At 60.0% G+C, this 22,901-nt stretch overlaps 1 protein-coding gene across 21 annotated transcripts; it reads right to left on the bottom strand.

Annotated features, from left to right (window-relative positions):
• Nucleotides 1-5,328: 5,328 nt before the first annotated feature.
• On the bottom strand, nucleotides 5,329-20,625 carry ARFGAP1 (ADP ribosylation factor GTPase activating protein 1). Of its 21 annotated transcripts, none has more exons than XM_023626907.2 (14): nucleotides 20,020-20,535; nucleotides 16,808-16,847; nucleotides 16,468-16,577; nucleotides 16,040-16,211; nucleotides 15,401-15,501; nucleotides 14,488-14,574; nucleotides 13,779-13,875; nucleotides 11,838-11,894; nucleotides 10,214-10,246; nucleotides 9,261-9,290; nucleotides 8,326-8,382; nucleotides 7,714-7,773; nucleotides 7,006-7,082; nucleotides 5,329-6,006 (listed from the first exon to the last, which is right to left on the bottom strand). In XM_023626907.2, the coding sequence occupies exons 2-14, from the start codon at nucleotides 16,841-16,843 to the stop codon at nucleotides 5,661-5,663; spliced, it is 1,263 nt and encodes a 420-aa protein (XP_023482675.1). In that variant the 5' UTR covers nucleotides 16,844-16,847; nucleotides 20,020-20,535; the 3' UTR covers nucleotides 5,329-5,660. The 21 variants fall into 21 exon arrangements, with proteins under 21 accessions (XP_023482675.1, XP_023482673.1, XP_023482674.1 ...); XM_023626905.2 differs by having other exon boundaries at nucleotides 16,784-16,847; nucleotides 20,020-20,509; XM_023626906.2 differs by having other exon boundaries at nucleotides 7,006-7,076; nucleotides 16,784-16,847; nucleotides 20,020-20,509.
• Nucleotides 20,626-22,901: the final 2,276 nt, after the last annotated feature.

The raw sequence follows: 22,901 nt of genomic DNA, 5'->3' as shown, positions 1-22,901 counted from the left end.
CCCAATCACAGCCTCTGGTCCTGCATCCTGCCCTTGGGACATTCTCCATAGGCCAGCACGGGGCCCTGTCCACTATTCCGGTCACTCACTTGCCAATAGACCAGACTGGGACGGCCGCTGTCAGGGCCGAAGAGCTTGGGGTGGAAACTGAGGTTGGGTTGGGGTGGGGGCAGGCCCTGCCAGCAGCATCAGAGCTGGGACTGAGACCTCAGTTTGAGAAGAACCCCTCAGGGGTGGCACAGGTGCCCCTCTGCTGGCCCCAGGAGGAGCTGTTCCAGCTAAGGACTGGCCTCAGAGCTGGCCTCTCAGTGGGGAGGGGGAGGCCCGAGGAGGTGGGTTGGGGTCCTGGGAGAACCCTCTGAGGGAGCCCCTCCCACTCCAAGCTGCACACTGCCTGGGGGCTGCCTCTGAGCCTCCGCTGACAGTGCAGAGGGGACACGCAGCGCAGGCGCCCAGGTCCCCGGCCACCCTCAACCCAGCACACCTGGAGCAGGTGGTGGCCAGGACAGGTCTGTTGCCTGACTGCTGAGCTCGTGGAGGTCCCAGGGCTGTGGAGGAGCTGGAGGGCGATGGATGGGTTATCCGGGCACCCCAGATCCTAGACCCTCCTGATCCACATTCTGAAGCCAGACCCCTCCCCTACCTAGAAAACTGGCCTGACTCAGAGGGACTCCTGCCAGCACACAGAGGTCATGGCTGTGAACAGACCTCTCCATGGCATCTGCCCAGACCTGGTGGCCCCTCCATGTCCACCCAGCCTCCTGGAGAGTCACCAACCTGCTCCTGTCCAAGGGCAGCGTCCCTCGATCCCTGCCAGCTCCAGTTCACTCTGGTCCTGCTGCAGCCACAAGGAGGCAGGAGCTTATGAGGGCCCCTTTCCTCGACGTCACTGCCCCAGCCCACCCATGGTCCACCCCTCAGCCTCCTCCCCCACTTGGCTCTCCACCCTTCCTGTCTGCAGCCCGGGAGTCAGGGGCACAGAGATCCCAGTGTGAAAGACCCCACCACACTGTGGGGTGGGGATCTCACCAGGGATTGGGGCGGGGGGAGGTACAGTACTGACCAAACACCTTCATCCCTCACCCACAGGGTCTGTCCCAAAGACAGACTCATGGGGATGGTACTTCAGGGACAAAGCCCACCACGTGTGGCCATGGGTGCCAAGCTGTGGGTGATGGGCACTGGGGGGGGCGGTCCCTGGCAGCCTGAGGGGGCAACCTGGAATAGCACGTGGACCATACCAGCCTCCACCACCCCCCTCCTTCAGCACCACCCCCAGGGCCCAGAACCCCAAACCCAAGCCGTCCGGGCCTGTCCAGTGGTCTCCAATGCCCAGGTCCACACCCTCACTGACCCCCACCATAAGTCTCCTCTGTGGTGGTCACTTTCCCACAATCCTCCCCAGCCTGCAAAGGTCAGCCAAGCCCGGCCCCTCCCTGTGTCCCCCCAGCCCACCCTGAGAGCTCCACGGCCTGGCCAACAAGGCTCCCACTGGCTGGCCCTGGGGAACGGTGCTTGGGAGGGGGCACCCACCACAACCAGACCCCAGGACCTGCCCAACCTCGACAGAGACCTGCCCCCACCCCGGACCTGCCCCTGGGTCTACTGACCCTGACTCAGACCCCCTCCTGCCCCTGCCCCCACCAGACCCTTGGGTACCCGCTCCTGCCCAAGAGGCTGCTGGGGCCCCTCTGGCCCTGCTCTGGGGCAGCTTCCTGAGGCAGAAGCACTCCTGGGGAGGCGGGCACTGCACAGGACCTCCAGCTGCTGGCGGGCAGTGCAGGTCGTAGTCCAGATATCCCATTCACTGGAGGCTGGGAGGGGTCGGTGGGCTGAGAAGGTGGGGCTGGATGTTGCTGGGGGGTGGTCCTTCCTTCCTGGACTCCCGCAGGAGCTCTTGTCCCCAGCCGCCTCCCCCATAGGGCAGGCTGCAGGATCCAGCCTGTTCCACCACTTTGCCCCTGCATCCAGTCCACCACCTTGAGGGCTGGGAACGTTGCTGGTGGAGGTCCAGGTCCCAGGCCCCTTGGAGTGCCCCTCCTTCCCCTGTCCTGCCTGTGTCTGAGCCAGCACTCGCCCTGGCAGGTGGCGCTCCTGTGGAGGGAAAGGGCCTCAGACCCTCTGCCCCATGAGGACCCCGGGGCAAAAGGAGCTTCTCCACTTGCCGTGTCCCGAGAGCCGCCCGAGCCTGAGGTCTGGAGCCTGGACGCTAAGATGCTGCAGAGCTGGTGGACGCTGACTGCTGGGCGTCCTGGTACCTGTGCCCCAGCCGAGCCATTGGGCCCTACAGACCCGAGCTGTGGCCAGCAGAGGGCGCCTGGTCTGGTGGACTCCCACACTCACACAGCGGATACGTGTGTCCATTCAGGCTCACAGCCACTCCGGGCACGTGTGTGCACTCACACACATCACTGAGGCGCCGCCCTCCACAGATGCAAGCCAGTCAGGTCCTCGGTGCTCTTGGCTGGGCCCCATCAGCTCCTCATCCATGTGCCCAGGGCCCCTGCACCCAGAAGGCACTTGATGCCCGTGACGCCCCCACAGCCTCCAAGACCACCTAGCAGTGCTGGGGCCCAAGCTGCCCAGGGGCCCAGCTTGAGAAAGGACAGGTCAGAGCCAGGTGCTGCCTCTTGCTCAGCAAGAGTCCTGTCATCCTTCCCAAAGCGACACAGCAGCCAGCATCCTGGCCGGCTCACATCACCCCCATTCCAAAATGGGATGTGAAGCTGGGCAAGGTCAGTCCTGGTACCTTAGCCAAGGAGCCTGGGGCACACAGATGGTAGAGACTGGCTGATAGGCCTGAACTGGTGGTAAACATGCTGGTCACAGATCAGCCCGGCCTCCTGGAGCTGGAGCCTGGGCGGGACGGCAGCCTCATGGTCCATGGTCTATTCTCCTACCCAGCTGGCCCGAGGCAGAGGCCCGGCTGGCAAGCACAGGTGGGTGGGACCAACTGAGATTCAGCCAATAGACTCCAGGACCTGCCTTCCCACCGGGGCCACACCCAACCTGGACCTGCCTCCCTACTCAGGACCACTGCCTTCACCTGTCCAGCCTCAGCTCACCCGCCCCACACTGCCCAGGCAGGACAACCCCCACTTGCCTCTCCCGGCCACCTTTCCTCCAGCAGGTGGCTTCAGGATGTAGGCTCAGGTGGAGGGCACAGAGCCCAGGCAGCCTGCTGGTGGCCCCACACACGGGGGCTGGGGTGTCTCCACCCAGGCCCAGGTGAGCCTCTCTGCTGGCCCACCCATCAAGGAGTCACTGCCCAGCCCCAGGTCCCAGGCAGATGCCCACTGAGACCTTTCTGCTCTCCCTGCGAGCGCCTGGCCTGCACCCATGGGAGCTCCATGGGCACCTGGCCTGCCCCCCACCCGCACCCAGGCTGGAAACGGCTCCTCAGGGGCTCGCCAAACCATCTGTGTTCCCACACACTTTATTGTGACACACGTCCCTGTGCAGGAGGGGGAACTGGACACTCAGGCCCATGCACGCAACGCAGCAGAGAGAAGTCCTCGCACCTGTCCTGGGCCCCACCTCGGACAGCACCTGCAGAGCAAGGGTGTCTGTCCTTTGCTGGTGAGTGGTCTCTGACCACCACATCCGAGCATTCCAGAAGCAGACGTGGAGAGCAGACGCGCTATGGGCACGAGCCTAAGAACTCGGAACACAGTCCTTGTAATCACTGCACTTGGCATGGGAGGGGGCTCCCATGCAGACAGACTCCCAACTTAATGTGGCCTCTTGGGCCCGAAGGGACAAGAGAAAACTGCCCCAACGCCACGGAAGCCTCCAGAGCTGAGAGCAGAAGACCCGTGTGAGCTTCCACCCTGACAGGCAGCCCTGGTACAGAAACATGGGACCGCACATCCTCGTCCTGCTGGGCGCTGACCCCAGGCAGAAGGCCTGCAGCGGCCACATTCAGAGTCCCCGCTCCAGGGAGAAAACGTCGGCTGGTGAGCACCCTCACCTCTGGCTCAGCTCTCCTGAGCACCTGCACTCCACAACCCTTGGTCCCCAGCTGGCGGACTAACTGTGGGTTTGGCTCTTGGTCTGACCTGGGGCTTCTCATCACCCTAGACCTGATCTCTGACCTCAGACCCAAGTGCAGCAGGCTGCTGGTCCAACGACCGAGACCCTCAAGTGGCCACCAAAGGCACAAGTGCTCTGCACCAGGCATCCGCTCCCCTCTGGGGGCGCCCTCCTAAAAGGAGAGCTGTGGTGCAGGGCTGTCCCATGCAGGCCCATCTGTCACTTCTGGCTCAGGGTTGTGCTGCAGACCAACACACGCTGTGACCTGGCTGCTCCTGGGCTACACGGCCATCTGAGGGCGGGCACCCATGTGGGGAGAGGGGCCTGTCCACGGAACAGCGGCCACCAGCCCAGGGCAGGGAACAGGCACGTCCCACACAAATAAACCATACAGGAGGCCACAGGTACATACAATGCCCAGTCAAAACTTGGCTGACGGTGCCACAAGGGTCAGCAAAAGTGGGTGCGGGGACAGAAAACTGACCATGGCCTTGTCACATGCTGGGTCGACCACAGGGAGGGGTGGCCAGCAGCGGTGGCTCACAGCCAAGTGGGCTCTGGGTGGATGGTGAGCTCCCCCCAACAGTGCAAGAACAGAGGGCCAGCAGAGGAAGGACAGTGCTGTGTGGCAGCTAAATGCCAGCAAGGACAGGAGTGGTGGTGACCGGCCTGATGCAAACTCCCCCCACACTCCCACTGCCAGAAAGACTTGGCATCACGGGGACTACTGGTTTACTGGCACACACCTCAAAACACCAACAGGCAGACACACCGGAGCGGCATGGCAGAGGCCCCTGCCTGGGCAAAGGCCCCACACTGCTCCTCAATGAGCGTACCCTGCCAGTACGGCCCCCCAGACCTGGTTGGGGACTGACTCGGGCTTGGAGGGCACTCAGGGCCTTCCTTCCTTCCTAACCACACTGGAATCTTATTTCCACGTTTCTGAGCTGCACGGGCATCCCTGGCAGGTGCCACCATCAGCTCCGACAGGCACGGCTGAGTTGAAGCACTGCCAACAGGCTCAGGTGTCCAGTGTGAGGTGGAGCCCACTGGGTTGTGCGTGCGGCCGCTTATGCAGGACTGGACGGGCGGATGAGGGAGAGCCCCTGGGTGAGTCACAGCCAGCTTCCCAGCATGCAGAGGGCACAGGCTGGTGGGGGCGGGGTTCCAGGGCGGGGCAAACAGTGGTGCAAGCTCTGGTGCTGCTCTATCTCCATCTCTAAAACCCCAGGCGTCTTCCTCAAAGAGAAAGAGAACCAGAGGGAACACGGAGTCAAAGCCCCTTCCAGAATGCACTCTCATTCCTGACACCGCGGCTGCGGGGTTTATTAGTGAGCACGTACGTCCTCCCGCAGCAGCAGGGGTCCGGCCCTCAATGGGGCCTGGCCCCAGGGCCCAAGAGCTACCCCAGAATCCCAGGAGAGCAGGGACACAGATGCAAGACACAGGATGGCCTCTGCCCCGTGACGTGAGCGCCTGCTCCCACTCGGCAGGCAGCATGGGCCCCAGGGCCCCGCCCGAGGGGCTGTCTTCACACACCGCTGCTGCCTCTTGGGTCAAACAGATGAGGCTGGAGGAGGGCAAAGTGCAGACAAGACGGGGGCCCCAGGGGCTGGGGCGCGAAGGGCCTACCAGTCCTGGTTGTCCCAGCCCTCGTCCACCAGCGCTGTTGGTGGCGGCGCCACCTTCTTGGCGGTCTTGGCTCTGCTCTCCCCGCCACCCGCCCAGGCCTCCCCACCGTCGCTGTGGTCGCTGTTCTTGTTGTTGGATGCGGAGCCTGAGCCCCACACGTCCCAGCTGTCCGAGCTCCTCTTCTCGGCCGAGGCGTCAGCGCACGTCCAGCTGTCGCTGCTCGGGGACCTGTGCGCCCTGGAGGGGTCGGCACTCCCGAAGGTCTCCCAGAAGCTCTGGTCGATGGAGCTGTTCTGGCAGTTGTCCCCACCACTGTTCTGGTAGCTCTGGCCCTCCGGGGGTCTTGAAAAGAGAGGGGGACTCTGAACAGCTGCCTCACAAAACCAGGAGACCAACGGGGCAGTGCCTCCCGAGCCACCGGGCCTTTGCTCTGCATCAGCATCTCCCGAGAGAGAGCTCAGACCTGAGGCCCCCAGCTCCACAACCCCAGGCCCAGAGCGCTCGGCCAGGCCTCTCAGGGTCTGGGAGTTGTTCTTCCTGTTCTAGGGCAGAGGAACCAGGCCTCAGCGCAGCTCCGCCATGGAGCTGAGGGCATGGACCTGCTGGAAAGAGTCAAACAGGCCTCCTGCCACCAGACCCACACTCCATCAGTCCCACCCAAAATAGAGAATGTCTGAAGGAAAACATAAAACATCGGTTTTCTGCAACCATTAAGGAAGAAAAACAAACCCAGCGCTCTTGGGCCTCATCCACACTGCTGAGAGAATCAGCTGGGGATGCAGGCTGCCCTCAGAGAGCCCCTGAGCTGAGCTGAGCCCGCCAGAGCTGCAGTCACACCATTTAAAATGCCAGACATCATGTCGGAAAGGGTGGCGTGGCACTCTGCCACAAGCATGGAGACGTATCCCAGTGCCCACCACGGCCAGCCCCAGAGGCCACTGCTCCACACCCAGCCTGCGGCCGTCTCCCCATCACATCCCCAGGGTCCCACCTGTGGGGTCAGAGAAGGAGAAAGCCAGCCAATGGCGCTTCCAGCAGAAAGGGCCAGCACCAGCCCTAAGAGCAGACACCGCCCCACTTGCCCAGATTCCAGGAGACAGTGGGCTCAGAGCTGGCTGCCCCCCAGCCCTGGGCAGTGGGAGTTCCTGCCAGGGTCAAAGTGGAAGAGGAAAAGACACCAGCCGTCCTCTCTGCACCTCTAGAGGCCTCAGGGCTTTTGCACTATGACCCCTGAACCCTTGGGGCATGATACACCTGTCCCCCAGGCAACTGCCTCCCAGAGACCCCGCAGGAAGAGCCTGGGGAAGGGAGGCCCACGTCAGGACAGGGGGCCTGGCATACCTGTCCGAGGGGTCCTCCGCTCTCCCAGAAAAAAAAGTGGTCACATCCCGCCATCCCCTACTGCCAACTCCCTGGACCTGCAAGGAGACGGGAGGAGGCAGCTCAGTGGCGGTTGACCCGAGCACGCCCACGGCATCCTGCTGAGGCCTAGTGAAGCTTGGAAACGCGACACAGCAGGGCCCAGGCACCCTGCCTCCAGCAGGGTCTGCTGGGGTGGGCAGGCACCCATGTGGAAGTGAGGCTGCAGCCCTCAGGAGCTCAACCCGAATGAGGCGAGTTGCGAGTGAAGCTCCCGGCAGGCACACGGAGTCCCCGCGGGCCTCCTCCCACCCAGAGAGCCTCGCACTGGGAGCAGGGTGACATGCACACCCCAGCCCCGGCTTTAAGGCAGAGACGGCGGGCCGTTCCCAAGCACACTGAGAGGCCAGCACTCACCAGGGAGAGATCAGCGGCAGCAAGACAGGGCAAAAGGAAAAGAAGCGACAGGTTAGTGGCTGTGACAGGCCCTCGTCAAGCTGTTTCCATATTCCTCCAGCTGTCGGCACCAGAGCATCTACCTGACCCTCCTCACGTCTCAGAGGATGCCGGGCCACAGAAGTGACTGGGGCATGAAGCCCCCAGGCCCCTGCCTGCTCTCGGTTCCAGGGGCCCTGGAATATGGAGACTGGCTTCCAGCTGCGCCCGCACGTCAAGCGGGGCCTGCCCTACCTTAGACGCCAACTGAGAGACCCCACTGGACACATCATCAAAAATCTTTCCCTCCTTCACCTACAAGGATTGAAACAGCAGTGTTAGCTGAGGCCAGAAGCCCCACAGCAGCCCAACCCTGAGAGGACATGCAGGCTGAGAAGGGTCGCGGCAGCAGCTGTGTCACAGGAACCTGTCACCCCAGAACTGAGAGGAGTCAGGGCCAACGACAGCCAGCGCCTGGGCTGGTCTAACGCAGCATCTTCTCCCGGTGTTCTCTGCCTCACCCACAACCCTCAGAGGACAGGCTGGCACTGATCCCAAAGGCCCCCGCCCCTCAAGAGCCTGTCCTGTCCAGTCTGAGCACTCTGTGCACTGTAGCGGGCGTGCTAGGGAGGGCCGGGTCCCAACCAGCCCTGTGGGAGGAGAGGACCCCCCACCCCGAGGAGCAGAGTGCAAGGCCAGGCCTCGCTGAGGCCGGGATGGGAGCCTGCGGGAACACAGGGAGCCCGTGGGAGTCAGAGCCTCTGAACAAAAGCACCTGAGCTCAGCTGCGCCCGGAAACGGGGGCCACCTGGGGAGGCACGAGGAACACCCAGTGGAGCACTCAGCCCCTGGCGGGGGCCGCCTCACCTTCTCCTGGGCGGGTCTCAGGACGCTCTCGTTTAGACTGTGGCCCAACTCGGAAGCCTGTTTGAAGGAAGGATGCGATGAGAGGGAAGTCACGTGAGCTCCTCGTGCGGCACGCTCCTCCCAGCACATGCACTGGCGCAGCGGCCACAAGCTGTGCCAACAGAGGGAAGGCAGCGGAGGGTGGGCAGCACACGGGACACCCCAGGCTCCTGCAGCGGCTGCGGCACCTGAGGTGGCTGCACAGAAGTGTCTGGGCAGCCTGGCTGCACGGAGGCTGGAGACAGCTGCCCCTGGCATATGTGCTCACAAAAAGGGGTCTGGGGATGGCAGCAAGCCCCCGGGAGTCTGCCCTGCCTGGCGGCCACCTCCAGGAGCTTCCCGTCAGATCCCAGGTGGTCTGGCGTAAGGACAGCCAGGTGCTGACAGCAGGTCACATGGCGCCCCAGGATGCAGACGGGTGCATCCTCAGTCCTTGGAGTGGTTCAGGCCCCACCAGCCTCCAGCAGGCCTGCAAGGAGCTAGCTTGGAGGGACGGGGACAGAGCTGGGGGACCAACCAAGGCTGGCACAGTGCTCAGGTGGGGGGCAGCATGGGACAGTGAGACGGGCTCACCACATGGGTGTCAGGACCTCCCACTGGGATAAAACTCCTTCAGATTATGTGGCTCAAGATAATTAAAACAAAGTGAAAATCACACCAAGTAGCCCAGGTGCCCCGGGCCCATCAGTGCCCCTGGAGGAGCAGCACCCCCGGGCGCCGGATCCTGTGTCTCCTGCCCGAGACTCGGATCCCTGAGCACCGTGGACAGCCGGTGAGAGGCGCTGAGTGTGCGCACACAAAAGCGCTGACACAAGACAGGCCACGGCAGGCGGGACGCCACAGAGCAAAGCACGCACCGAGCAGAGACACGCGCAAGAGCAGACGCGGGGCCTTACCAGCTCCGGCTGCTGCTTGGGACCCCAAAACTTTACCCAGACGGCATAGGGAGACGGGTTGGGGGAAAGAGAGAGAGAAAAAGCAAGGCGGTAGGAGCAGCATCTCACAACAACCCAGAAGCATCTCGGCACGCTTGACCAGTGTCTTGTTTCTCACAGCATCGCCCCAACAGGGGTCCCCAAAAACGACCCTGGAGCCCATTCACGGCTACTGAACCTGACCACCTTCCACTCCCACCTGACCACTTTCCAGAACCGCAGGAGGGGGCATGCGTGATTCAGGAGCTGAAATGGGGGCTCAGAGATAAAAGCAAAGAAGAGGCTCCTGAGTGGGGTTGGGTGAAATGTCGCCACAGATGGGCAGTGCTCCGAGCCCCTGGAGAACCCAGCTCCCTCCCTGGGGGTGAGGGCAGGGCTCGAGTGGCCGGGATAGCCTCCACGTGAGCACTGACGCCCAGCGCCAGGAGGACGGGCCGGCCCAGGGTCTGGCACCACGTGGGGACTGCTTGGCGACTGACCAGGATTTGAAGAAACAACAAACACCAAGGCCTGAGCCAGCCACCTCTGAGAGCAGCACTGACCAGGATGGAGGGCACTGGGCCGGCTCAGCCCGCCTGCGGCTGCCACACACACAACACAGAGCCCTCGTCCCACCCACAGTGTGCCTGCCTGCTCCTTCACAGGCTGCAATGGACAGCGGGAGCAGACCCTAGGCAGGTACAGCCTCCTACGCCACCTGCTAAGCCCATGGGCACCTGAGGTGACGCCCACTGATGTGCGAGCTTGGGGGACGGGTGCACACGCACAGGCCGGTCCAAGTCCAGGCTGCACACGGCCATGTCCCTCCCGAGCACACAGCCCACGGAGGGCAGACCAGGCAGGGTCCAGACACCAACGGGACATCTCGCTGGGAGTTTTAACAGAACACGGGGTGCGGAAGCTTCCTCTGTTACCTTTTGACTTGCTTGGGATCCAAATTTTGTGGCCTGAAAGGAAAAGCAAAGACAACGCCTTGTGATCAACCGTCCTGACTCTGGCCACCAAGCTGTATTTCCACGGGGCTCAGACACTCAGTCCCAGGTCTGGGTCCCGACGGCCGCGAGGCACCAGCGCTCACCCTGCAGCAGCTCCGAGGGGCCCGGCAAAGCTGCCCACAGCACCAGGTCCCCGCTGGAGGGAGGCCACCGGACGAGAGCACCCGTGCAGCACCCAGGGCCGGCAAGCCGGCCCAACTCCAACTTCCCCACCCTGAGCAGTGGGGGCCCTGTAAACCACCAGCGCAGAGGTGGCCACCCAACCCCGTCTTCACTGGGCTTTCTCACGACCGTGCCCACACCACCTCCCACTTGGTGCTCAACAGGCCAGTCACGCTGCTCGTCTCTACCTGGCACCCCAGTCACCTTTATAACAACTGAAGAAGAAAAATGCCTGGCCGTGATATTCCAGCTTGAAGGTGCATGGACACCCCAGCCACACCCTCCTTCAGAGACCAGGCTCCAGAGAAAGCCAGCAGAGGCCACGTGGTAGGGGACCACACGACAGCAGTGCCACGGCAGCTGAGCCCCTCAGCACCAGGCTCCTCCCAGGGCCGGGCTGCCAAACCTCTCTGGGCCTCCCCTCCACCCTGCACGGCCTGAGGGGGGTGGGGGCAGGCCCAGGGGTGCCCCTGAGAAATGTTCCCTGAGGCTTTACTCCAGCCCAGAGCCAACTCGGTGGTTTCCGCTGGACGTGGGGGCGGCTGCAGGCACCCGGCTGGCCCACGGCTCCCTGGCTCCAGCCCTCAGAAGGCTCCTGTCCTGACCTTCAGGGTCTGTCTGCTCTGGGTCACTCACCAGGCAGCCTCCTGTCCCTGCTCTGGGCTCCCCCTCTTCTCTCACCTTCCTCTCACAACCATGGCCACACGGCCGGCTTGCGGTCTCCCCTGCAGGCTGTCTCCCTCCAGGCTGACATCCCCATACAGTTTCTGGCTGTTCCTTTCCGCCTGGCACTTGTCCAGGTTGCTGCCAGGAGGCCAGGTATGTTCCCACTCTCCACTGTCTGTCCTGACAAAACCCCCAAATCCTCCCCTGGCCTCGGGCTGAACAGGCAAGGGTGAGAGAGAAAGAACTCTGCTCTGGAGACCCAGCACCCAGGAGAGACTCAAGGGGCCACAGGGCCACCACCTGCTTCACTCGGCCTAAGTGGGGGCCCGGTCAACACTGCAGGGAGGGCAAGTCCGGGTCACGTTCTGCCCCCAGCTCAACACAGCGCCTCTTTCTTCTAGAGCCTGCTGAGCCTCTGACACACAGACAAACTATGAAACCCGCTATGAAAGCAGAGACCCTCTACGCGGCCTTGAGGCTCCTCCATGACCCTGGGAGCTCTGGCTGAGGGCAGCTCGAAGGGCCAGAAACCAAGAGTCCCTTGGCACAGGTGGGCGTGCAGCCCTGAACACGGGAGGGAAGGCTCATGGCCTCTGAACACCCACCACCCCTTGGTCAGAGACCCTTCAAGACCCTTCTCCTGCTCCCAGATACCAGCCAGCACAGCCTGGTGGGTCCCACGGGGCCTGGTGGCATGTTGGGATGAGCTACTCACGCCCTCCTTAGCTGCTGAAGCAAACTTGCTCGCTCCCATGGTGAAACTGCTCCAGCCCTGAAAGGAAGAACAGAGAAGCCATGTCAAGGCTCCACATGCCGCTGCCCAGGGAGGGGCCTTTCTGACCTGCTGCGCCGTCACCTGGCAAAGGAGGGTCTGGATGCCCGCAGAGGGCCCTACAGCAGCTCACAGATCCACTCTCCACACAGAGTGAGCATTCCTGCAACAGGCACGCCTGGACACCATGCACCCGTCCCTGCACCACCACCCCATCAGGACCATCCTCGGCCCCCAACAGGAGGGACTCGGAAGAGCCAGGCCTGGACCACAGGGTGGGACCGCTGGCCCCAGCCCCAGAGCCTCCATCTCAAGCCTGGGCCTGCTCCTCCTGCTGCCCTCCACCCTCCCGCCTCCCCTCTGAGGGGTCAGGAGTCCAGTGCCATGCTGGTGCCCACTCCAGACACACAAGACTGTGAGGCTGGTTACGGGTCACTGCAACCCATTCTCTTCTAAGTGTGAGGCTGTGTTCTCCTAAGCCTCCAAAATCAATTAAAGCTATTTAGAGCCATGAACGTCTCGTTTAAACCCAACGTCGCTTCTTCCTCCAAAGGAAAAGAGACAGACCTCACCATGGGAGACAGTCCCGTTCAGTCCTTCACTAAGAATTAAAGATCCACAGCAGGGGGACGTGGGGACGTGAAAGACTACCTTCCTGGATGGGGGCGTGGGGACGTGGAAAGACTACATTCCTGGATGGGGACGTGGGGACGTGAAAAGACTACATTCCTCCACGGGGGTGGGGACTGTTTTAAAATAAACTCCCACACAGAAGGTTTCAAACTAAAGATTTGCCTTTTTTCCCTGGAGAAGATTCAACGACTGTGAGGGTGCAACCTCAGGTTCCAGGGCTCCAGCTGGCTTGTTCCAGCTGCCCAAGACCTGGAGCTCCGGAGAGCCAGCCCGGGGCGCCTCAGGGGTAAAGAGAGTTTTCAACAATTTTTGAGCGAGAAGTTCATTCATCTTTGGAACAATAAACGTACAGGGGTGAAAGAGGACCTCCCATCACACCTAAGTCAGGACCTGAGTCCACGGCCCGGAGACGTGACTGCTTCCTCCCAGTCTCCTCCCCGCACATGCGGCATGCGCAGTGCAGTGTCACCTCTCACACGCACGCCCCTCTTCTGCACCTCCTTGCTGACTCGGACTGCGGGAGACCCACCCTACTAGCACAAGAGCCCTCCTCGCCTCTACACACACAGCACCCAGACGACACACCAGCTGTCACCTGACCCCCTCCCCAGGCAGACCCTCAGGCGGTCTGCGCTTCTCGGGGTCACGGATGATGCTGCGATGAATAAAAAGCATTCTAAAGAAACAGAAAGTCTGCTTGGAAAATGATGGTTTGACTGGAGCGGCGACGCAGGTAGGGATGTGCACGCGTAGCCAAGGGCACCATCCCCAAAGGGCGCCAGGGCCCGTGCTACCGCCAAGCACTTCGCCTCTGCCCCTGGAATCTCGTCCTCAGGAGCTGGCTAAGAGCGGCACTGAGAATCAGCCAGGAGGCAAGGCAGGATCAGCTGCTGGCTGTGCCCAGTGCTCTCCCAGGAGAGGGCGGCCAGGCAGCTTCCAGGCAGAACTTTAGTGCTTTAGAGGATACGCCCCTCAATAAATTTGAAAGACATACTTGTAACCAAAGCGGGCAGACGACTGAACACACATGGGATCTGAATAATGGGAGCCACATATAGTTTCAGTGAAAGAGAGGGAGAGGGGCCTCAACCAGAACAAGCAGCACGCTTTCCTAGAGCAGCCCAGCACTGCCCCACTGGGCCCAGCCTGTCTGCGACGCTGGGAGGCCCCTGGGGGTTGGCATGGGACACACGCACATGCACACACGCACGGATACACACACACACCCCCTCAGGACCTGTGTGCCCTCACCGAGTACAGGGACGACATGGCACTGTTGAGGAAGTCGTCTTCTCTCTTCGGAGGCGGCACTGTGTTCCCAAACCCCACGTAGCGGTTCTCCGTGGCCCTGATGGAAACACAAGCAGCAGCTAAAAGCCACGGGTGTGGGAGGTGCCCAGAGCCCAGGACAGAGGCGTGGATGGCCAGCCGCCCCGAGGGGCCCTCTGAAGGCCGTAGCGACTCCCCCTCGCACAGGACGCTGTGCTGCCCATGGTCCAGCCGCACACAGGAGGCAGGCCTTCCTCCGCTCTTTACACCCTCCTGCTGCGTCTAGCCAGAGGAGCCCCAGCAAGACACAAAGCCAACAACCAGAGTAACAGCAAAAAGCACCAAAACAGTTTAATCTGATGGCTCGAGGGACAAAAACACATTCACAGGCCAGAGAGATTCAAAGAAAATGCATTCTCTCTTCCTTCTAAATGTTAGCGTTTCTCTCGACTTACGACCCCTCTTCAAACCTGGGCTGGCCCAGGGCTGAGGCACGCAGGCCTGCAAACACGCTGACCCTGCACCCAGCACATCCTCTTAAGCCCCGCCCCACACAACCCTCCAAGTCCAGGTCTGCCCAGAGTACCCCCCCACGCCCTCCTGAGGCCCCCCCGACACCCTCCACGGTCGAGTCTGCCCAGAGTGCAGCCCCCACGTCCTCCCAAGCCCCCCGCCGACCTCGAGGCCTTACCCTTGGTAGGAGCCGAGGTCGTCGTTCAGCCAGTCTTCAAAAGCCTTGTCTGAAGAGGAGGTTGAGTTCTGCGGCTGGCCAGAGGCTCTGAAATCAGAGTCAACAGTTGGTGAGGCCAAAGGACGGGGAAGGGGAGACGCCTGCGGGAACCAGGCGGGTCTCGGGGAAGTGCTTGTCTCATCCACCTGGTCACCCCTGGGCTCCTCTGAGAACAAAGCTCCCGGCAGGCCAGCCTCCAGCTCTGTCTGGCAGGGGGCTCAGGCCCGGCAGCTGACACCAGCAAGAAGCATGCAGAGGCACCAAGCCTCACAGCGGCTCCTTGCCTGCTTGTGCCAGCACGGAGGCCCTGGAGAGGCTGGGAGGACCGAGGCCAGAACAAGCACATGGTACTGGTCTGGAGACCTTCCAACAAGGACACCTTGACACAAAATGCAAGGGGAGCAGGGGGACAAAGGGAGGGCCGCTGGGTACCCCTGGCATAGACGAGGAGCCTTCTCTGAGTGGTCACCCCAGAACACCAGCCTCCAATGTGCGAGGACAGAGGACACTCACCGTGGGGATCAGCTCGCCCACAGTGTGCCTATGCTCTGGGGAGGTGGCAACCCCAGCCAGGCCACGTCTCACAGAGCTGCATGCATCAGCGGTACGTGTCTGGAAGGACCTGCACTGGGCTAACATCTGAGAAGCGGGCAGATAATATGTTCTGTTTTAGATGTGTCTTTATTGGTTGAATTTTTACTGAAAACTTGTTATTGTTTCAGCAACCTATAAAGTTGTTTTTCCCACTGATTTCTGGGAACAGCTCAAAATTAGAACCAATACCACGACACCCCGGGGATCCTGAGCTATAACTAAGATCAGAGCCAGGCTGAGAACAGCACAGAGCCCGACTAGCGGGCCAGCGGAGAGCTACCGGTGGGCGGTGGACGGCAGCGTCTTGGGCTGGGGTGGAGTCCAGTTCTGGGCAGGCGATGACTCCAGAGACCATTCTCTACCTTCGGCCAGAGTGGCTACCTGCCAAGGGGACACGGGTTAGAGAGCCCAGAACTGTGCGGGGCAGCCACAGACGCTGTCCACTCTAGCACACTCTCACGCACCCTGCATGCAGCCCCTCCAGCCTCGGTGGCTGTGGGCTGGGGTCTCTGCCACGAGTGATCACTGAGGCTGGGTCTCACTCTGGCTGTGGTGAACAGCAGTGCCGGTGAGCTCTTGGTCAGCGGCTCCAACCCCAAACGCCTGGGACCCACCCCTCTGTCCCTCAAATGACGGCACCAGCAGGTGCTGTGTTCTCAGGAGTTTTACCCAAGATGTAAAAAGGCACTTGGACGTGACACTGTCCCAAATGTTGGGGAGGAAGGCTCGTCCTCCACCCCTGCCAACGACAGGCACCTGCTTCCCCTTGCCTGGACAGGACAGGGCCACACAACTGTCTGTACGGGGACTGCACATAGCCTCCATGGTGGCAGAGCCCACAGAAGAACCCCAACTCCTGGAACCACTAAGGCCGCCAATGGACAGAGCAGCCTGGCCCCTGCTGGCTGCCTGTCCTCACCTTGTCCCTGAAGAGGGCGGCGGCCCTGCTGCTGTACTTATCCTGCAGGGACCAGCAAGGGTCGTAGTCCTCCTGAGACTCCAGGAACTCTCGGAACTTTGCATTCCCTCCGGCCTTCATCTTCTCGAGCTCAATGTCCTTCCACTTGTCCATAGTAACAGAGCGCACGAAGCTGGAAACCAGAGGATGACTGTGATGATCGGGTACCAGGTATCCAAGAGCCCCGACCCCAGCCACGCTGTGAATCAGGAGCATGTGCTTCCTGTGTCAGGAGGGCCTGGCCTTGACACCTGAGCACACGGCGTGTGAGGTGGCCCGCGCTTTTCTGCCACCTGGCTCCTGACGGCAGGCCCCTGACTATGGCTTAGGATGCCCACGGAGCCTGAGGGGCAGGAGCACGTCTGCTGCCCTGAGCAGAGGGTACTGACCTGAGGTGCACCCCGAGCCCTCGGTGTTTGCCCGAGCACTCCAGGCAGATCCAGATGCCGTAGGTCACACTCACCCATTGAGGGTTGAACGCACCACACTCAAAACACACCTGCAAAGAGGGCCACGTGTGGCTCACCCAGGCGGCTCAGGGCAGGGCTCGGGGACCCCGAGACCCAATGGGTGGCCCCAAGAGGGTGCAGAGGAGAGGACAGCTGTGGGACCAACAGCGACAGGGAGGGAGGGCTCTGAGGCTGTAGGCAACTTCCGAGAGGCTGCTAACCCTAACAGAGGCATCAAAGGAAAGCAGAAGCTCACATTGTTTTCATCTTGCACTCTTACTTCTTTAAGAACTTTCCTGGTTCTCGGGCTGGCCATGATGCTAGAAAAGAGGAAAAAAACTTTTAAAATTTACAAATAGGTTACTTCACAAGAAAATCAATTAGTATAAAAACCAGTACAAAACATAGTTTCAGAGAAATTCCGCTAAGCTGCTTAGAAGCTGGAGGGCAACACCGCTACTCACTGCAGGCAGTGTCAGGAGCCACTTACGGAAGGAGTCTGTTCCCCACACTCTAGAATCAAGAGGAGTCTGGAGCTCCCGGTCAATGGCAATGCAATTAAGAATAACGTAATTACTGGTGTCCACTTTGCTTAAGCATTACATACAATTTATAAAAAGTCCTGTCTTCTAATGAAGTTCATAGCAAGGGGTGGCCTCTATAAAACACGCAAAGACTGGCAGCTATATCTCACTTCCCACCTAAAAGGGTGACACACCAGACTGAGCCGATGGCCTCTGAAGATACGGGCCTCGAGTTCTCTGCCCTCCACCCCCCCAGCACGGTGCAGAAGTGGTCCTGACTGACGTGTGAAGTCAGCGGGGGGGTCTGTAGGTAGGTCCTCCAAGAGGCCATCACGAGGGATGAAGTGACAGCTGGCACAGTCACAGCAGGGCAAGGACAGTGCCCTATGGACCAGGAGACCTGCCCCCATGCCTCAAAGGGACACTGCTGGGGAGCAGCAGCCACAGGCTCGGGCTGAAGAGAAAAATCATTTATCACCCCCCCCTTTTTTTTTAAGATTTTATTTTTCCTTTTTCTCCCAAAGCCCCCCCAGTACATAGTTGTGTAATTTTTCAGTTGTGGGTCCTTCTAGTTGTGGCATGTGGGATGCCACCTCAGCATGGCCTGATGAGTGGTGCCGTGTCTGCGCCCAGGATCCAAACTGGCGAAACCCTGGGCTGCCGCAGTGGAGGGCGTGAACTTAACCACTCAGCCACAGGGCCGGCCCCAAAATCACTTACTTCTTGACAGATCTAGCTTTGGCGAAGTTCAACTTCAACTGGTGCCCCACTGAACTCATGACCAGGAAAATCGATATAAGACTCAAGCTGGAAGAAGGGGATGGGTGCCAAGCAGTGTCAGACATAAATTACCTGCACTGGTCCTGCACAAGCCACCTCTGATGGGACCTGGGTTCTGGGCCACCTCTACCGTCACCAGCCCACAACTGAGGGTGTGGCCTCTCTGAGGCCCTGCTCTCACCCGTGAACAGAACCCGTGAGCTGCTCCCTCTAACTCACAGGGCAGCTCAGATCCTCTGGAACACTCTAAGTGGCAGACTGCTGCTGGATGTTTTCAGGCTGCCACCTCTCTACCCGCTCGCTGCTGCACGCAACGCGACTGCTGAGACCAGCTTTCCACTGAGGTGCAGTTGGAGCTTTACACTGAGATGCAGCTTTAAAAACCCAGAAGGATCTCTGTGGTGTATTTCCCCTTTAATCTTAAGTATGCAGAAATAAGTTATTCACTGAGGGGAGCCCTGCCTCTCCACACAACCAAACCTGCTCGATCTGGAGTCCACGACTCCTGATGCTCATCAGGGCCCACTTTCAAGCTAGCTGAAGTCAGGAAATAAACGTTTGCTTTCTGTAATTGACAGAAGCAAAACCCGGAGTTTCCCCAGGCTCCTCTCTGCTCTGCAGTTCTCTGTGCTGCCAGAGGGTCTACTGAAACCACCAGATCTCGAGGGCAAACAGCTGGGTGCAGAATCCTGCCCAGTACTGGGCCCTGGCACCACTCATGCAGGTAGAACGCCGTCCTCACGCTGAGCAGCCTGCTCAGCCACAGCTCGAGAGGCAGAAACAGGGAACACGCCCTTGGAGAGACGTCTGGGGGTTTGTGTTTACCAAGCCCTTTGCTCACGTTCGTCTCATGGCAGCCCCAGGAGCGCCCTGTGCGGGCTGGAGCGCAGGGCTGACGCACACCTGCCCCGCACAGGCCTCCACACCAGGCCCTGCGCTCTCTCCACAGAGCTGTGCCGACCCTCAGAGGCTCAGGCTCCGGCCCACAGGACACAGGCAAACAGAGTCAGAAGTGGGGTGAGCTTCTTGAATCTCTAACTGCGTAAGGGAAGGCAGAGCGAATGTGTGCAGAACCGCCAGGGAAGATCCCTGAAAAATAAACGACCCAGCTTGGATTTATAAGGAACTCCCCTCAGTGACCAGTTTTGGATGTGAGAATCCTTGAGTTCTCAGAAATACTAACTATAACACACAAAAACAAATACCTCCTAACTTTCAAAACCACAGATATGGGTTATCTTGTAAAATAATCCAAGAACTCCTGTTTTAACACCTGAAACCAAGATGGTACAATGCAGCTCTTTCTACAAGTGGACAAAGCCAGTAAATGTTGAGCCAAATGGGGACACTTTTCCCTAGTTCCCTAAGTGAGCCACCTGTCAGTCTGCAAACACTGGCCCTCACGGTGGAACCTCCTCCACGTGTGAGATGACACGGGATGTCACCCAGGAGACAGGCAGAAACAGTAACCTCCGTCTCAGACACCGCCGAGGCAGCCGGCAGCTGTGTGCCAGCACAGCCCTCGCTCCTGACAGATCATTCCTGACCCTCGCAGGGCAAGGTCGCCAGGGGACGCACAACCCGCCAAGAGCTACCATCCCGCCGCGTTCCTGCCGTCTTCGCCATCGCAGACAGAGCCGCGGCGCGATCGGACCTGCGCCGAACGAGCAGCTATTTCCCAGAAGCGGTTTGTGATGCAACTGTTTAGCGGTGCAGACACGAAGCACGGCTCTACCCAAATCCACGTCAACTGAAAAGACACGTTCGAGTCCCTTCCTGGCCTCTTCACCCACCACCGCCGATGTCGGGTGGGGAGGAGAGCGCCGAGCCGGCCCAGGGCTCTGAGCAGACGGACCCTCACCTCCTAGGGGCGGAAGCCCTTCAGATCGGCCGCCTGGGCGCTGCGCCCAGGTCCTGGGTCCGAGGGAAGGGCCGGGCAGGGCCGCGACCCGCGGAGGGTCCAGAGCCCGCGGTGGGGGCGGCCTCGGGGGCTCGGGGGCGTCCGCCAGGGAGGCGCCTGGACGGCCGGGGGGCGGCGGGGCAGTGCCGCGACCCGCGGAGGGTCCAGAGCCCGCGGTAGGGTTGGCCTCGGGGGCTCGGGGGCGTCCGCCCGGGAGGGGCCTGGACGGCCGGGGGGCTGCGGGGCAGTGCGGGCGCTTCCAGGTCGGGGGCTCCGGCTGGCGCTTACCTGGCGGACTCGATCCTGCGCGCCGGCGCCAGGCGGGGGTCCGGGCGGGGTCTGGAGGGGAGCGCGCCGCCAGCCGCACCGAGGCCGCGCCGGCCGCCCACCCTGCCGCCACCAGCTTCCGGCTACGTTGCACCTCGCAAGGCATCACGGGAGGCCGGGGGGCGGGACTTCCGCCTCTGCTGCTGGCCGGAAGCGCGGCCCCGTCCCTGTCGCCATGGGGACGCGTCCCAGCGGCCGCGACGGAGCAGAGGGGGGCCCCTGTCTGCGCGGACGCGGCAGGGAGCAGGCGGCCGGCTCGGACAGCCCTGGAGCCGCGTCCTCGGTCGGGGCCTGCAGACCCCGGCGCTGCTGTGCCGGGCAGGGCGGGAGGGCCAGCGACGTGTGTCGGAGCGGATCGTCCGAGGGACCGCGACGCCGTCGCTGACGGCGGACGGGAAGATGCGGTCGGCGCGTCGTCAGCTCTGAACGAGAACTGACGGCCCGCTCCACTGAGGATGACTCAAGGACGGCGTGCTTACGAGGGGCTGATTCGGAAGGTGGGGCGGGCTTGGGAAAACCGCAGGAATCCTGCCAGAGCCGGGGCTGGAGCGGCAGAGCTGTGACGTCAATAGGCTCCGAGGGAAAGAGGGAGGTTCCCGCACTCGGGAAGGGCAGGGTCCTTAGGGCCGCCGCCCCACAAGAGCTGTCACCTTTGGTTGAGGGCATCGCCAGCCCAAGGTGACCCAGCAGGGAAGCCACAACAGCAAACACCCTGGCCTCTCTGGCCTGTCGCCCTCTGATCTCCTAGTTTTGCCTCCTGTTGTCCGAACCCATTGGTGCAGAAGGAGGTGGAGAAGGGTGGGGAGTGGGTGCGGAGCGGCAGCTGGAGAGATGGAGCAAGCAGTAACGCGGGGCAGACGCTGCAAAGCAGCGTGAATAGCAGGATCCCAAACACCCGAAAATATGACTGTAGAAAGGAAACCGTTAAAGTGATTGCCTCGGCTGTCGTTGCAAGTGCTTTTTGGTTTTACTTCGTGCTTTTCTGTATTTTCCACATATTCTTCATGGGTCTGTATGATTTTCAAATGATCCAGTATAAACATTTTTATCGAGGTACAATGTACAATCAATAAAATGTACAGTTCAATGAGTTTTGACAAAGGTATCCCAGTGTAACCTCCACCACAATCAATTCTAGAGCATTTCCGTCAGAGGTAACCTCTGTTCTCATTTTGTCCCCATATCTTAGTTTTGTCTGTTCTGGAACGTCATATAAATAGGATCATGCTCCTTGTACTCTTTTGAATGGCTACTTTCACTTAACATAATGTTTTTAAGATCTATCCATGTTGTTGTGTGTTTCTGTCCTAGGTATTTCATATAAATGGAATCATACAATATGTGACCTTTTGTGTCTGGCTTCTTTCACAGAGCATCATGTTTTCAGATTCATCCATGTTGTAGTGTGTGTCGGCACTTCATTCCTTTTTATGGCTGAACAGTATTCCATTAAATGAAAATACTGTTTTGTTTATCCATTCACATTTTGGACACTGGGGTCATCTCTTAGTCTTGGCTATTGTGAATAAAACTGCCCTGAAATTCATATACAAATCTGTTTGTGGGCATACTTCCTCTCTTCTTTAATCACTTAGAAGTAAAATTGCTGGGAGATGGGGTAGGTGTATGTTGAATTTATATGAAATTGCCAAAAAGTCTTTCAAAATGGTTGTACCACTTTATACTTCTACCAGCAGTGTGAGAGTTCCAGTTGTGCCACATCTTTGTCCACACTTGGTATTGTCAGTCTTTTTACTGCAAACAGTCTAGTGGGTACAAAGTGGTAAGCAGTTTGATGTGCCTTTCCCTCCATTGTTAGTTGAAAGCTGCCCTGGGTGCTGATTTTAACTTCCCGGCACTTCCAGCCTGCTCTGTGCCCAGCTGGGCTTGAGCACCCTCCTCCAGCCAGAGGAAATCCTCAGGAAGGAGTCACTATATCTTATAGTAAGAAACCGCTGGCATTCACAGATATGACAAGGGCTGAAGTGATGTGAACGGGGCTCCAAGAGGGTCTACATAAGTGGCAATATGAGACTGTAGATCAGCACGAGAGCCTGTGGTTGGGATGGTGCAGGCTCCACAAGTCCCAAGAGCGAGAGTATGTGCTGGACTACTTACAGTGGGCTTCTTGGAGGAGGCAGGCTGCGAAGGAGGAGCTGTAGAGAAGGAGGAGAGGGAAAGGGAAGGCATTCCTGGAAAGGTCACAGCTAGAGCCAACTTGGCACCAGGTAGACCAAACAACCAGTGGAGGCTGAATTTTCAGTTTTCTGATCATACAGCAAAAATGTCAATCCCCTACTCCACCTCTGGCTCTGGGAAGTCTGGGGCTATGTTCACCCCCAGAATGAGGCCCACATCCCCAGAGGCAAGCCCAGAGGGGTGGCCCTTCCAAGGACAGGGCAAGCCTGCCACCCACAGCATCTGCTGCGGCCTCTGCCTCTCTCTTCGATCTCAGGGCTCACGCAGTGACCAAGTAACAGAGAGGATAAAATGCTCATTGACAACGGCAGAATCTGGGCCATAAAGTGGTGAATGGTGCAGAACATGCAGCTGCAAATTGAAAACGTTTTATTACTCCATATAAAATATTTAGATAATTTTTCTTTTCGAACCACCGGCAGTCCATTAATTTTCAGTTACAGTAATGTGATCATGTTTGTGGCTTCCTCCCCGGGGCTCTTGGAGTTCTTGATGTGAATGAAACTGAAGGGAACGTGAGGCCATGAAATGAAAGCCTCAGAGCAAATAGCCCTGCACGGCTGGGGGCTCTTGGTGCCAGCCCAGGCCACAAGGTGAGCAAGCCAGGCAGGAAGGCAGGTCACCTGTGAGGTTGCCATGGGACC

The sequence above is a fragment of the Equus caballus genome, chromosome 22, assembly GCF_041296265.1.
Source record: "Equus caballus isolate H_3958 breed thoroughbred chromosome 22, TB-T2T, whole genome shotgun sequence".
Lineage (NCBI taxonomy): Eukaryota > Metazoa > Chordata > Mammalia > Perissodactyla > Equidae > Equus > Equus caballus.
Note: the sequence above shows the minus strand (reverse complement) of the source record. Positions and strands in the feature narration are given on the sequence as shown.

What these genes read in the sequence shown, in the direction of transcription:
- ARFGAP1 (XM_023626905.2), bottom strand. Translation starts at nt 16,843, where the DNA reads ATGGCCAGCCCGAGAACCAGGAAAGTTCTTAAAGAAGTAAGAGTGCAA. An exon ending in GGGCTCGGGGTGCACCTCAG is followed by an intron (nt 16,212 to 16,467) that starts GTCAGTACCCTC and finishes TCTGGTTTCCAG; the next exon opens with CTTCGTGCGCTCTGTTACTA. An exon ending in CTGCCGTCCACCGCCCACCG is followed by an intron (nt 14,575 to 15,400) that starts GTAGCTCTCCGC and finishes CTCTGATTTCAG; the next exon opens with AGCCTCTGGCCAGCCGCAGA.